Source organism: Penicillium atrosanguineum, assembly GCF_028827265.1.
Source record: "Penicillium atrosanguineum strain IBT 20685 chromosome Unknown utg000002l_segment0_segment0, whole genome shotgun sequence".
Lineage (NCBI taxonomy): Eukaryota > Fungi > Ascomycota > Eurotiomycetes > Eurotiales > Aspergillaceae > Penicillium > Penicillium atrosanguineum.
This window is the reverse complement of record NW_026623134.1, coordinates 2,017,959-2,030,787: the sequence shown is the minus strand read 5'-3', so window position 1 is coordinate 2,030,787 and position 12,829 is coordinate 2,017,959. Positions and strand designations below refer to the sequence as shown.

General features: G+C 50.8%; 7 protein-coding genes across 7 annotated transcripts; 2 read left to right on the top strand and 5 right to left on the bottom strand.

The window, feature by feature from the left end:
- Positions 1-197: 197 nt before the first annotated feature.
- N7443_002531 (PaaI family thioesterase) lies at positions 198-1,214 on the bottom strand (the record flags this gene model as incomplete). The annotated part of the gene is made up of 3 exons (XM_056882587.1): positions 198-233; positions 287-1,008; positions 1,076-1,214. 3 exons carry the CDS (start codon positions 1,212-1,214, stop codon positions 198-200), a joined length of 897 nt encoding a protein of 298 aa, XP_056744428.1.
- A 114-nt stretch (positions 1,215-1,328) lies between these two features.
- N7443_002530 (uncharacterized protein) lies at positions 1,329-1,559 on the bottom strand (the record flags this gene model as incomplete). The annotated part of the gene is made up of 1 exon (XM_056882586.1): positions 1,329-1,559. The coding sequence occupies one exon, from the start codon at positions 1,557-1,559 to the stop codon at positions 1,329-1,331; it is 231 nt and encodes a 76-aa protein (XP_056744427.1).
- A 51-nt stretch (positions 1,560-1,610) lies between these two features.
- Positions 1,611-2,521, bottom strand: N7443_002529 (uncharacterized protein; the record flags this gene model as incomplete). Its single annotated transcript, XM_056882585.1, has 4 exons — positions 1,611-1,889; positions 1,950-2,033; positions 2,085-2,373; positions 2,424-2,521. 4 exons carry the CDS (start codon positions 2,519-2,521, stop codon positions 1,611-1,613), a joined length of 750 nt encoding a protein of 249 aa, XP_056744426.1.
- Position 2,522: 1 nt separating this feature from the next.
- N7443_002528 (uncharacterized protein) lies at positions 2,523-2,891 on the bottom strand (the record flags this gene model as incomplete). Its single annotated transcript, XM_056882584.1, has 2 exons — positions 2,523-2,758; positions 2,840-2,891. The coding sequence occupies 2 exons, from the start codon at positions 2,889-2,891 to the stop codon at positions 2,523-2,525; spliced, it is 288 nt and encodes a 95-aa protein (XP_056744425.1).
- A 2,185-nt stretch (positions 2,892-5,076) lies between these two features.
- Positions 5,077-5,259, bottom strand: N7443_002527 (uncharacterized protein; the record flags this gene model as incomplete). The annotated part of the gene is made up of 1 exon (XM_056882583.1): positions 5,077-5,259. One exon carries the CDS (start codon positions 5,257-5,259, stop codon positions 5,077-5,079), a length of 183 nt encoding a protein of 60 aa, XP_056744424.1.
- Positions 5,260-5,458: 199 nt separating this feature from the next.
- N7443_002526 (glycoside hydrolase family 92 protein) lies at positions 5,459-8,187 on the top strand (the record flags this gene model as incomplete). The annotated part of the gene is made up of 5 exons (XM_056882582.1): positions 5,459-5,591; positions 5,642-6,279; positions 6,333-6,655; positions 6,706-7,395; positions 7,449-8,187. Coding segments are annotated over 5 exons (2,523 nt in total), but the record flags the coding sequence as incomplete, so codon positions are not given.
- A 1,868-nt stretch (positions 8,188-10,055) lies between these two features.
- Positions 10,056-12,126, top strand: N7443_002525 (secreted glycosidase; the record flags this gene model as incomplete). Its single annotated transcript, XM_056882581.1, has 5 exons — positions 10,056-11,005; positions 11,058-11,376; positions 11,434-11,453; positions 11,503-11,549; positions 11,612-12,126. The coding sequence occupies 5 exons, from the start codon at positions 10,056-10,058 to the stop codon at positions 12,124-12,126; spliced, it is 1,851 nt and encodes a 616-aa protein (XP_056744422.1).
- Between the last annotated feature and the right edge of the window lie 703 nt (positions 12,127-12,829).

The window sequence follows — 12,829 nt, the reverse complement described above, 5'->3', positions numbered from 1 at the left end:
GTTCCTTTTCGTATAGCGGTACCTTATTTTATACGAGGGTCTCTCCAGATACTATGTATGTCATGCAGTTCAACTATGTCTATGCTATTACAGAGTCCCAAATATATATACCATCTAGATAATCGAAAAGGAAAAAAAAATAAGAATAAAAAGATCCTCGTACGCCAGGAACCAGGAACCAGGAACGTCAGAGATTTTCACTCGGTCACGCCACGGGACAAGTTCGCGAGAGCCTGGAAAGCCAATTAGTCACCTTGCCACTTTCACTCAGAATCATAGAACTTACAGCCGCTTGCTTTGGCTCAATAAACAAAGCCTTAGCCTCAACCAGCACAACGGGCTCCTTGCCCTCCTCGGGAAGAGTCTCGATGCGCCCTTCGACCCACGCCTTCCGACCCTCCACCCTGACGGTCTCGGCCCTCAGAGCCACGTAGGAATTCGCCATGGCCGGAGCCCGGTAATCAATATTCAAGTTGGCCGTAACACCGATCTTATTAGGCAGCGCGGGGAAACAGCATCGCGCAAAACCTTCATCCAACAACGTAGCCAGCAGACCACCATGCACAATACCGATGTGTCCGCACATATCCGAACCGAGGTACATAAGGGAGACCATGCTCTTGCCTTCCTTCTCGCTGAAAACCAGCGGCGGCACGACAATCTTGTTAGGCCCGGCCAGGGTACCGGCCGTCAGACTGCGCGGGCGCAAAGTCTCGGGAATCTTGAGGTGGGGGCGCGCTTCTTTGAAATCGGGGTTTGCGCGCAACTTGGCGGCTTCGGGATGGTTGCGGATGTGAGAATCGACTTCCGCGGCACGCGCATCTTCGGGCGTGTAGGCGGAGAGGGTCTCCTCATCGGTGAGTACGGCGGCGGACATGATTCGAGATACGGTGCGCGAGGTTTGGAAGGCGAGGCCTAGGGTGAATGCGAGGACGGCGATTGAGGTGAAGCCTGCGAGGCGGCGGATGCGCGATCGCGGGGGCGGGTGAACGGAAGGATTAGGTTCTGCTTTACCGAGGGGTTAGATGCATATTCTTGGGCAAGGCGTCTTGGAGATTGATAGGTTCTTGCTTACCAGTGGAGTAGAGGCGTGTAGTTGACCGGGGGTGAATGAAAGAAGACCCTGATCGGGGAGCGCGTGAAAGAAGACGTAAAGGAGTGGGAGTGAGACGGGGGGAAAGGTTGGAAACGAATGAAAAAATCGGTCGGAGCATTTTCCAAGACCGACGCTGAATCCCGCGAGTCTCGAAGGCGAAATGTTGGGATGATGGTTGAAGAGTGGAGAGTCCAAGAGAAAAGTTACCTCGGCCCGTTTTCAACGCAATAGTTCAGGCAACTACCAACCCGGCGACATCGTCTGCGCGGAAAGCCACGAGAACTGTTCTGAGGCCCACTGAGAGGCTGTATTGCCTGGTGGTGGCAGGACTCAGCTGGTCGGCCAAGATGGAGTTCGAATTGGCCATTGCAATAGACGCGTCATCTAGAGACCACAGCCTGGTCTCATCATCGTCTCCGGTCAACTCCAAGGAATCGGAGTAGGTAATGATCAGATATGCCATGAACGCTAGTCCCAAGAACTCGAGCCAGTCCCACTCCAGTCGCTCGTTGAATTATTCGGGCAGTTTCTTGCCGAATAGCTCGATGTCAACGACTCGGCAGTATTGGACAACAGGTTTGCCATTTACGACCTTCGTTGTATAGAGCCCCAGAATAGGCGGGAGGCGCTTTTTTGTCGATATACCAGAGTACCCGCTCTTAAAGCGCTTCTGCTGGGGAAGTTGGCGCAACCTGTCCCGACGATCAAAATCCATCATCCTAGTCCCGGCCTTGGACAGGAAGCTGTTCTCCCATCGATGACTCTTCCAGAGAAGTTTGAGAGTAGTTTCGGGCTAGAGTACCCCAAATAGATTAGCCATATGTTCTCAGAACGGAGACATGATTTGACTCACGTCATATAGAAAGAGATGTCCTCCTCCAATCTGCATTGTTCCCGCAGTGACCACCATCCGACGTACAGCCTCGAGCGTGGGACCCTATATCTCTGTCAGGATGTCAATTATGTCTCCAATGCTTGTATAACTCACCTCTTTGACCCAGAATCCTTCCCGGCCCTTGTTATCATTGCAGAACCGCATAAACTCGCCCCAGTCCAACTTCCGGGGCTTGCAAAGTTGACGTCCGCGGGACCAGTATGTCACTTTATTAGGTTGCCATTTCAAGGTGCCACCCACATAGGCTTCTTTGATGGGAGCTATGGTAGCATTCAAGTTGAACTCGTCGCCTATCTCGAACGGCCAAACTTGAATGGCACTCAATTGGTCGAGACGCTGAATAAAGTCCCAGCATAGAGCTTTATCATTTTCAAGCATAGCCCTTCAATGTACTTAGCGATATTTTTGGGAATTTAATAATGGGGACTTTACCTGCGCAAACCCTGCTGTGCCTCAGCCACATCCAATCTATCCTTGAAGACCCACAGCATGGTATTGTCTTCGACCCGACCTTGAGTTGGGTGTGTCATTTCAAAATTCTCCGACATGTTCAGGCGAGCGATCTCGCACGATACCTTCAATATTCTCATCCTCTTCTTCAGTTGAACCCGAAGGATGGCCCCGAGGAGGATGGTCATTTCCAGCATACGGAGGATCATAGTCTTCTTGAACGGAAGAGCGAGTTTCCACGTCACCGGATGAGTTGCTCTCTTTTTCGTCGTCTAGCACCTTTCCCTTAAACCAACTACAAAGGCTAGAAAACCTACCTATGAGATCAACGATACATGAGTTGGGCAACATCTCCTTTTGGATTTCGTCAGAAACCGGGCCATGATCAACAGCAATACCATCCGTTATAGATGGGCGACGATCGGCAACCTCATCCGGTGGGTAGAACATCCCTCAAATGTTACGGAGACCATCGACGAATAGACTGGATCCAACGCTTTCCGAATCTGTAGAAAACTTCCTACTTATCTTCGTCCGCTTGACAGGCCTCGGTAACTCCGGGTCAACAGTATCCTTGTAACTGTAAGTGTGAACGTAAGACAGCATCGGTTCAGGATCTCTAGATGCTTCGCTCAACGATTCCTCGGAGATTAGGGGAGCTCATTTCTTTGCCCGTCTAGCAGATTTATTTGGTTTTTTTGGAAGGGGGCTATCGAGATGAAAGAGTCGATCCTCAACCAGCTTCTCACTTGTCTTTGACTGCTTGGCGGACCAATTTGGCGAACTTATAAGAATATCATCGCGACCGAAGGATCGAATGTATGGGGGTCTAAATACCGATGCGGCGCTGACTGCTTCACTGGGTGAATCCTTCGCGACGGGAGCGTGAGCAGGGGCTCTCTTCGCTCGCTTGGCCGGAGGCCTAGCAGGCTGTTTAGCTCTCTTCACAGCTGTCTTTGCTCGCTTGGGGGCTTTGGATGGGTATGGCTGGTATTCGGAAAAATAGCTGGTGTCAAATGATTCCTCACTGAATTGATATTCAATTACACCTCGAGGTCGTTTCGCGGCTTTCTTCGGCTGGCCCTTGATGCGATGCAAGCGGATAATTTGGTGAGGGCGAATCTAACGGAGATGGCGTACCATGGAAAACTTCTCCAAGAGAAAACTGGCCAGGAGTATAGTGCAGAGGATGGTCATTAGAAAGGGGATTCTCAGGAGGAGTTGCTTTCTTGACCTTTGCAGCCTTTTTCACAGCTGTCTTAGCAGCCAACTTTGTTTGTTTTGGAGCCATCTCGAGACCAGATAATGTTGAGCATGTTTTGCTCGGCAGATGAAATCTTATGGTTAGGAAAGTGCAGTGTGTTTTTCGTCTCTGGAAGGTGCTTATAGGCAAAGAGACTCACAGGGCCGATGATGAGAACCCTCCTAATCCAACTTGAGCTTTGTGAGCCTTACAAGTAATTAGAAAATTTGAACTTCTGGCACCGAGAGAACTCGTAGGCATTTAAATGCTGCAACAGTCATAGATTTCGTTATGTCAAGGTTCTTTGACGTGAGCGGGCATTACGGCAAACAGTTCATTACCCTCGCGAGGAAAATTTGTGTTCCGGGAGTGTCACTTTGCATCCTGCCGACAAAAAGAACAGCAACCTGCCCTGCGTCTAACATTTTCTACGCAAGTCTACCCCTCGGAATTGGAAAATAGGCAAAACTGAGGGGTTTACCGAAGTATGCCAAAGAAATTCATTTTTTCAAGTCCATCTAGGTCTATGTGCACATGGGACTTGATACTAGAGTTATTGTAAGTTCAAAGATTGACTCAAATTCTGCAGCTTAACAAGGACGGAATGACAATGTCAATGACAAAGAACCCAGGCGTTTTAGTACCCTTGAGAAGACCATTTTGAGTACTACTTGAATGGAAGAATTGCCTAGCCCTAGAAGACAGAAGATGAATGAGTAGTAAATTAGCTGTGGTTGTTGCCTTCCAAGTCTGGAATATCTAATAGTGGAGTCTGGTGATATGTAAAGGTGCTTCTTGTATTCGGGCCGACGAAAGTATAGGTCCAAAGTCATTGCGTAGGAATATGATAGAAAAAGATCATACTCTGCTCCAGTAATCGAGATTCCTTGCTCTTTGTGACGGGACTGAGATAGTTGTTCTTACTGGAACATTGGAGTTGAGACCACTTCATAGAGGGGGTGGCTTATGTCGGATTGGTGCTGTAACAAACATCCCTGCCTGTCCCATGACCCCAGCTTTTTGACATATGCAGGTCTTGGGCTTGTTCTTCAAGCATTGTGAAAGTTCTACCTCGGAATGCTCATGAGACATGAAAAGGGCATATGACCTTTATTTACTTCCAGCACCTGATATCTATTCTTCGATACGGAAATCAAAGAGTGACTTGTGACCTTTCAAAAGCTCAAGCAATTTCCTGCTCATTTCCAGTATTATTGATACTTCCTTTTCGTCTTAATCTACCTACACCGCCGCTTGAAGGCACAAGAGGGAAATTAAAGGAGCTAGACGTTCCCTAGCAATGAAAATGTGGCTTGAAATGTAGGGAGCAAAGACACTGCAATGAAGGGATATCTATACCGACTCCGGGGTAGAGTGCTACGACCCCTCCTCTCAACTGTCTAGTTGCATCGAAATTGCGCGCTTCGAGATAACCCATTGCGGATCTTTTCCATTGGTGAAATACTGTTCTGGAATCGAGCGAACGATCGCGATTAGGCGTTCGGCATCAGCTGGCCCGAACAAAGCGGCCCAGACAGCCTGCACGACCTTCGGCCCTGCGGCCTCAGTTGCCATCCCCTATCACACGACGCTGAATTATCGGATGTTGCAAATTAAGAAAGATCGCCGAACACGCGATGCAACACAGCGAGGCGGGGTGAAGATCGGCAGGGGCGCATGGACGCATGCCGGGCAGGCACGACGCGCTGCAGGGGCCGAAAATTCCAAATCTAAATACCAGTCTGGATCCCTCTGATTCTTCTTCACACCCACAATGCCGCGCTATTTGCTTCTGTCGCTCGTTATCGCCAGTGGTCGCGTGCTGGCTAATGCCGCTCTCCCTGCGGTACCGGACGACTACGACGTGCTGCAGTATATAGACCCGCTGATCGGCAGCGCCAATGGAGGTATGGAGAACGCTGCACCAATTCGAGCCCGCCGCTCACTCTGACTACAGGCAATGTCTTCTCGGGTGCGTCTCTGCCTTATGGCATGGCCAAGGCCGTCGCCGATACCGACTCGGAGAACAACCAGGGTGGTTTCGCCTATGATGGTAGCAGTGTCACCGGATTCTCGAGCATGCACGATTCTGGTACCGGTGGAAGTCCTTCGCTCGGCAATTTTCCTCTCTTTCCATACGCGCAGTGTGCGGATGATGATGTGAATGGTTGTGTTTATCCGAAGAAGGCACGGAAAACAAAATATAAACATGACTCTGTTAAGTCCAGTCCCGGCTACTTTGCCCTGACGCTGGAATCTGGTGTGAAAGTTGATATGACTGCTGCCCAGCACACTTCACTTTTCCGCTTCCAATTCCCCGCTGATAGCAGTCCACTAATTCTGCTGGATCTCTCGGATCTATCCGATTCGCGCCAAGACAATGCGACGATCTCGATCGACGAGTCCAACGGCCGGATGATGGGCAGTGCCAAGTTTTTGCCCAGTTTTGGAAGTGGAGAATATGGCCTCCACTTTTGTGCCGACTTTCATAGTTCTGCTTCGCTGCGTGACAGTGGTATATTTGTTGATGCCCGGGCTAGTGCTGATGTTCATGACTTGAAAATCTCGCGCAGCATCAATGGTTATCCCTTGCCGGTGAGCATTGCCAGGTCGCCTTTCGTCACTTGTTCGTATACTAATCTGTTTAGGGCGGTGGTTTTGTCCGCTTCAAAGCCCCTGCAGATGGTATTGTCCAGGCTCGTGTCGGCTTGAGCTTCATCAGCCCGGAGCAGGCCTGCTCCAATGCCGAATCAGAGCTTGCCGACTTTGATTTTGACTCCACCCACAAGACTGCAGTTGCGCAATGGACCGAGAAAATGCGTCCGATTCGCGTCTCGCGTAATGGTGTCCAGGACTCTGTCCTTACAAACTTCTACAGCGGCATCTACCGGACAATGGTGAACCCTCAGAACTATACCGGCGAGAACCCACTGTGGACAAGCTCAGAGCCGTACTTTGATTCTTTCTATTGGTTTGTCTCAAGTTTTATCGAAATTGTAGTCTGTCACTGACCGTTTATAGTCTCTGGGACTCCTTCCGCTCCCAAATTCCCTTCCTGACCATCTTCGATCCGAGCTCGGTGGCGCAAATGATACGCTCTCTGATCGACACTCAGCGTCACCTTGGCTGGCTGCCTGACTGTCGCATGTCTCTTTGCAAAGGTTTCACGCAGGGTGGATCGAACGCTGACAATGTCCTGGCTGATGCCTACGTCAAAGGCATCAAAGATGGCATTGATTGGGAGGCGGGCTATGCAGCTGTCCAGAAAGATGCGGATGAGGAGCCCTTTGACTGGTCCAATGAGGGTCGTGGGGGCATGGAAAGCTGGAAAGAACTCAACTATATCCCTGTTGAGGATTTCGACCATATCGGTTTTGGAACAATGACTCGCAGTATCTCTCGCACTCTCGAGTACTCATACAATGACTTCGCCATTGCCCAGATGGCCAATGGCATGAATAAGACCGTCGATGCCGCGCGATATGAAAAGGAGTCGCGGTACTGGAGGAACCTGTTCCGAAAGGAACAGGCATCATATATGAATGGAACAGACACAGGGTTCACTGGATTTTTCCAGCCAAAGTATCTCAACGGTACTTGGGGATATCAAGATCCTCTCAAATGCTCGAACATTGACAACAGTGGAAGTATCTGCTCCCTCCAGAACACCGCGGGGGAGACCTTTGAGTCCAGTATCTGGGAATACCAATTGTATGCTTCTCTTCATCTTTCCTTGTGCGCATATGCTAATAGGTCCATCTCAGCTTCGTACCTCACGATATGGCCGCTCTCATCCCCCTTCTCGGAGGACCTTCCAGCTTCGTCCGACGGCTAGATTATCTCCACGACCAGAAGATCACCTACATCGGAAACGAGCCGGCTTTCCTGACAGTATTCCAATATCACTACGCTGGCCGTCCAGCCAAATCCACCGCTCGAGTTCGCACCTACATCCCGGAATACTTCTCTCCCACCCCGACAGGTCTACCCGGCAACGACGACTCCGGAGCCATGGGCTCATTTGTCGCCATGTCAATGATGGGTCTCTTCCCGAACCCAGGTCAAAGCGTCTACCTCCTCACCGTGCCCTTCTTTGAATCTGTCAGCATCGTCTCGCCTATCACCGGCAAGACGGCCACCTTACGCGTGACCAACTGGGACAAGTTCAACTCCCTCAACAACACCGGCGGCACTGGCTTCATCCAGTCCGCAACCTTGAACGGTCAGCCTTATACTAAGAACTGGGTGTCCCACGATTTCTTCACCGAGGGTCAAGATCTGGTTCTTGTCCTTGGCAAGAATGAAAGTACCTGGGGTACTCAGCCGGAAGATCTTCCTCCTTCCCTGTCTGATTCATCTGATATCCTGGCTCGTGGCATGGATGGTGGTTTAGAAAACTTCGAGCAACCTGATCTTCTGGGCATGGGTGCTCGGCACCGTGTTCGACATGTCAGAAGCGCGAATCACCATGCCCGCTCTGCGAAGCAGTCGAATTGGCAGAAGGGTTGGTGATATAGAAGTATTACTCAGATATAGTACCGAAAGGCCACAGCATTCATGGATACACCTATCTCATATGGAGGCCACTCACATCAATCAATGGGCACGTAAGCTTCACAATTCTCTTACATATTTCTTCAGCTTATTGCCAAAAATTTTCCAAAGTTTAAACGTCTTTTACTGGGACCGGCACTGGAGACATTCTCCGGAGTGCGTACCCTGCATAGTTTAGTGGCGTTTCGGGGGTGGCGGCGGCTGTTTCTCGGAGACCTCTGAGTCCACCAATTCTCAGTAGGACCCGTGTAGGTTTGGTTTCATTGAACGCCACATGGCATCCCAAGGTTCTAGATGTCAGAAGCTTCTAATCGGTGACGGGTCAGACGGGCTTTCTGCCAACACATTTATAGAAGCGTTCGTTGCTGGAAATCGCCACATTGGCCACCAATTGTGCCCAAATGGCTAAGATTTTCCGAAGGGGAGAATACGCGGTGAGTAACTGGGGAACAGCTTAGCGTGTTACCTAGTGTTCGTTTAAGGCTCTGCGGCCCACCTAGATCCATAAGTGTTCCCCATCAACATCCCGACGAGAACGAGGGTTATTTTAGCGAAAGTCGTCCTTTGCCAGCAGCGGCATATACAAATTTTATCTGATGTGGCAGCGACAGCCGAGCCTGGCATCCGCTGGAGATAGCAAATCAACAATTACGTGAGAAACTATGCAAACCCCGGCCCCATCGGATGACATCCTGTCCCATCTGAATAGGATGGGGTTGGGACTTAGCAAAAACCGTCCCAACCCCGATTGGATCGTGTTCTAGTGGATACCCCTCTGCCCGACCCGAGAGCCAGACACTTCTTCATTGAGGCACAGCCGAGGCTTAGGTGCCAGCCACTTGGCCCGATGCGCTCAAGAGCAGGTGACTAGTCTCGGTCTGGTGGCGATAGCGCCACAGATAGCACACTCAGATCCATTTGATTACGGCCCATAGATGCGTAGTCAGGACCGTAGTACAGAGGGGGGCCTTACCGTAAGCCCGGAGTGATCGAGCAGGGGAGCGATGAACAGCTCAGCACGATACTGGTTACAGATAAGCGAGGCCACACGTGCCTTGGTGCGGCCGTGGCTCTGCTCGGGGTCCGCGTCGGGGCCCCGAGTTATAGTGGGTTCGAAGTGTCCACTCATCCCGGAGCAGGACTAGTTCAGATAGGGTTTGGAAATTGCTTGTCAAAGGCTTGTCTAATGCTTATCATCTCCGAGTCCACCAATTATGGGCTTCCCATTGCCCCTTTTCTGAAAGGAGCAGGGTGACGGATCGTGGCGTACGATCCCAGGGAACCTCGCCTTATCACGGCTATTACATATTCCCATTGCTCTACACTGGCCTCGTCCGCGGTTTCCCACCCATCTGGGCTGGAGCGCTAGCCCGATACAGAGCAGTGGGATGCGTAACCCTCCACCTTGGATCCCTGCTAGTAGAATGATTCAATTCGCTTTGGCCACCATTCGGCGTTGGACCAGCCAGTTCATGTACGATCCTTGGACAAGCCCGCGCCAAGGATTCGAGAAGACGGCCGCGTTGCTTGGTTCTACTTAGTCTCGATGGCCGGTAAATGGCGGTCCATCGGCAGTCCGGCAAGAATAATATAATTAATATAATAAAAATAAGAATAAAAATACAACAATCACGACACCGGTAGATATGAGAGGAACGTCTAGTGCGGTCCCATGGTGCCACTCTACTATCCTTATCCCTCTCCACTCCATCCTAGCCTCGGGGTAAATATAAGAAGTGTGGTCCTCGCATCGTGGGGTCTCTCTTTGTTTTGTTTCATCCTGCCATCGAGCCGTTCACTTCCTCACCTCCTCGGCCATGTCTATGCTTCCTGGCCCTGTGGCCACAACGGCTCCCACGGAGCAGATGCGTGAGCTAAACGCTTCGCCTGAGGAACTTCGCAAGATGTCCCTCGCCGGCGCCCACCCCGGTGTCCGTCAACGCCTCTGGGGCTTGCAAGCGCGTCTCGACCCCACCGTCACTTTCGAAGAATTCACCTACTGGGCCAAGGTCGAACGTGAGATGGAGGAAGAAGAGACCCGTCGCTACCAGGCTGCCACATCCGGTGGTGGCTTCATGGGTACCATCAAAAACTATTTCACTAGCAACCCTTACGAGGATGCGAAGGTCCACGAGTCGAAGGGGACCTCGAGCCCCGGCGAGCCTACTCAGTGGTCCGAGAAGAAGTCGAGCGTGGCTGTCCTCGGTGCCGACGACAATGTCACCCCTATCCCGCCTTCTAATGAGCACGAGCTGGACGCTGAATGGCGGACAGCCGCGCGAGCCCTTCGCAACGCTGGTTGGGGGTCTATCTTCTACTTGATCACGACCGATATTCTCGGCTGGTCGCAAACGCCGTATGTCTTTGCCAACACTGGTTACGGTCTCGGTGTCGGTATTTTCGTTCTGATGGGTCTCGCTGCCTTTGCATCTGGTATTATGATCTGGCGCACTTTCCTCGGTCTTGATTCGTCCCGTTTCCCCATTCTCAGCTTCGGTGACCCGTTCATGCGTCTTTACGGCCCCTGGATGCGTCATTTCATCAACTTCATGCAATCTCTCCAGATGTTCCTGAGTGTCGCCGTCGTTCTCCTGGGTAACACTGGTATTATCGCCCAGCTTGGTGGTAGCGCCAACCTTTGTTATATCGTTTGCGGTATTATCTCCCTCGTCGTCGGTATGGCAAGTGGCTATATGCGATCCCTGAAGCACCTTGGCTGGCTCTGCAATCTGTCGGTGTGGATCAACATTATTACTTTCCTCATTATGTGAGTTGGAACCAATCGTGCTATCTAATCATACGCTAATTTGGCTCTATAGCATCGTGGCTGCGGCCAAGTACGGCCCTGACCCTGCGGCTGCCGTTGAGAACGGTATTCTGAACAAGGCTTGGTCCACGGTGGAGACTATGGCGCCTGTCAGGACCTTCACTTCCACCCCTCTCGCCGAGTACCAGCCTACCGATACCAACCTGTTTGCCGCCCAATTCAACGGCATTAACTCCATGGTTTATGCCTATTCCGGAGCTGTTATGTTCGTTGCTTTCTTGTCCGAGATGCGTCGCCCTATGGACTTCTGGAAGGGTCTCCTCGTCGCGCAGACCTTCATTACCGTTGTCTATATCTTCTTCGGTGCTTTCGTAAGTTCTATCAAGACTTGTTCGCACCCCCAAAGACAAAAGCTAACAGTCTTCTAGGTCTACAGCTACTACGGCCAGTACAGCTACAGCAATGTCAACCAGTCCGTCCGTCCTGAGAATCTTCAGGTCGTCAGCAACGTCCTTTCCTCTCCTTACCGGATGGCTCGCCATTTGTAAGAAACCATTCACCCCGATAGCAACCTCAAACATGATCATTGACTAACCAATGTCCCAGTCCTCTACTTCAACGTTGGTATGAAGACTGTCTACCTTGAGGTCGGCCAGCAGTTGTTCAACCTGCCCCCGATTGCCTCCAAGAAGGGCAAGTACTTCTGGTGGGCTCTCGGTCCCTTCTATTGGATCCTTGCCTTTGTGATCTCCATGTCCATTCCCCAGTTCAGCGCCTTCACCAACTTTGTCGGAGGCCTGTTCTCCCTGAACTTCACCTACTCCTTCTCCGGAGTCATGTACCTCGCCTACAAGATCCAGGACGGCGCCAGGCTCCCCGGTGAAGGTTTCGACCCTGCTACCGGCGAGACAACTCGTATCGACGGCGGTTACAAGCGCTGGGTGCGTGGCTTCAGGAAGACTTGGTATCTCAGCGGACCAGTCCTAATCTACACCCTTTGCGGTTTCGCTACTTCGGGTATGGGTACTTGGGCTGCTGTCTTGGCTCTGGAGTCGGCGTTTGGCCCTGGTGGCTCCGTCACCTCTTCCTGGACCTGCACCAACCCTTACTACACTGGTTAAAGGGTCACTATGAATGGTGCATTTATAATGTCTGATGGGAGACTTTTACTTATCATGTTGTACGGATACATATGACGTTTATACAATTACACGAGTATGATTTAGTTATCGAGATCTAATAAATCCAATATTTAGTGAACTTTTGCTTTCTTATTGCATATGTAAATGTAGCCAATAGAAGGATTCGCCTATCAAACAGCCAATTCAATCCTAACGAGGCTCACAAAGGCAAAGAAAAGTATTTCAAAAGTGAATCGAAAGATATTTAGAAGATGAACCGAAACAGTGGCTGTGGACCAGGGTGAAGATACCGCCAGTCAACATCCTGAGGATCACCCTAAGCTTCTCGTGCAAGGAGCACACCCAGTTCCTCGGGTTTATTTTAGGCTTGCGTGCCATCGTTTGTGAATGTGCGAAACCACAAATGCAAAACAGTAGACCTAGTGAATACCATAGGTAATAGCTTTGTCTAAAATCTAGTATCAGAGATCGAGGTTCACTACCTAGTAGATTGAGCACCAGGTCCACACCCCGGTCCCGGTCCCATGCCCAGGCACGTTACGAATTGCATACCGCGATCAACTGATAGATATATTTCGACAAATTTCTGTTACGTGTACTGCTTTGCACGCCTATGCCATCTCACTATTCCAGTCGGCGGCAACTCGTTCGAGAGTAACAGTTAGAATAAGCTCACGACTAG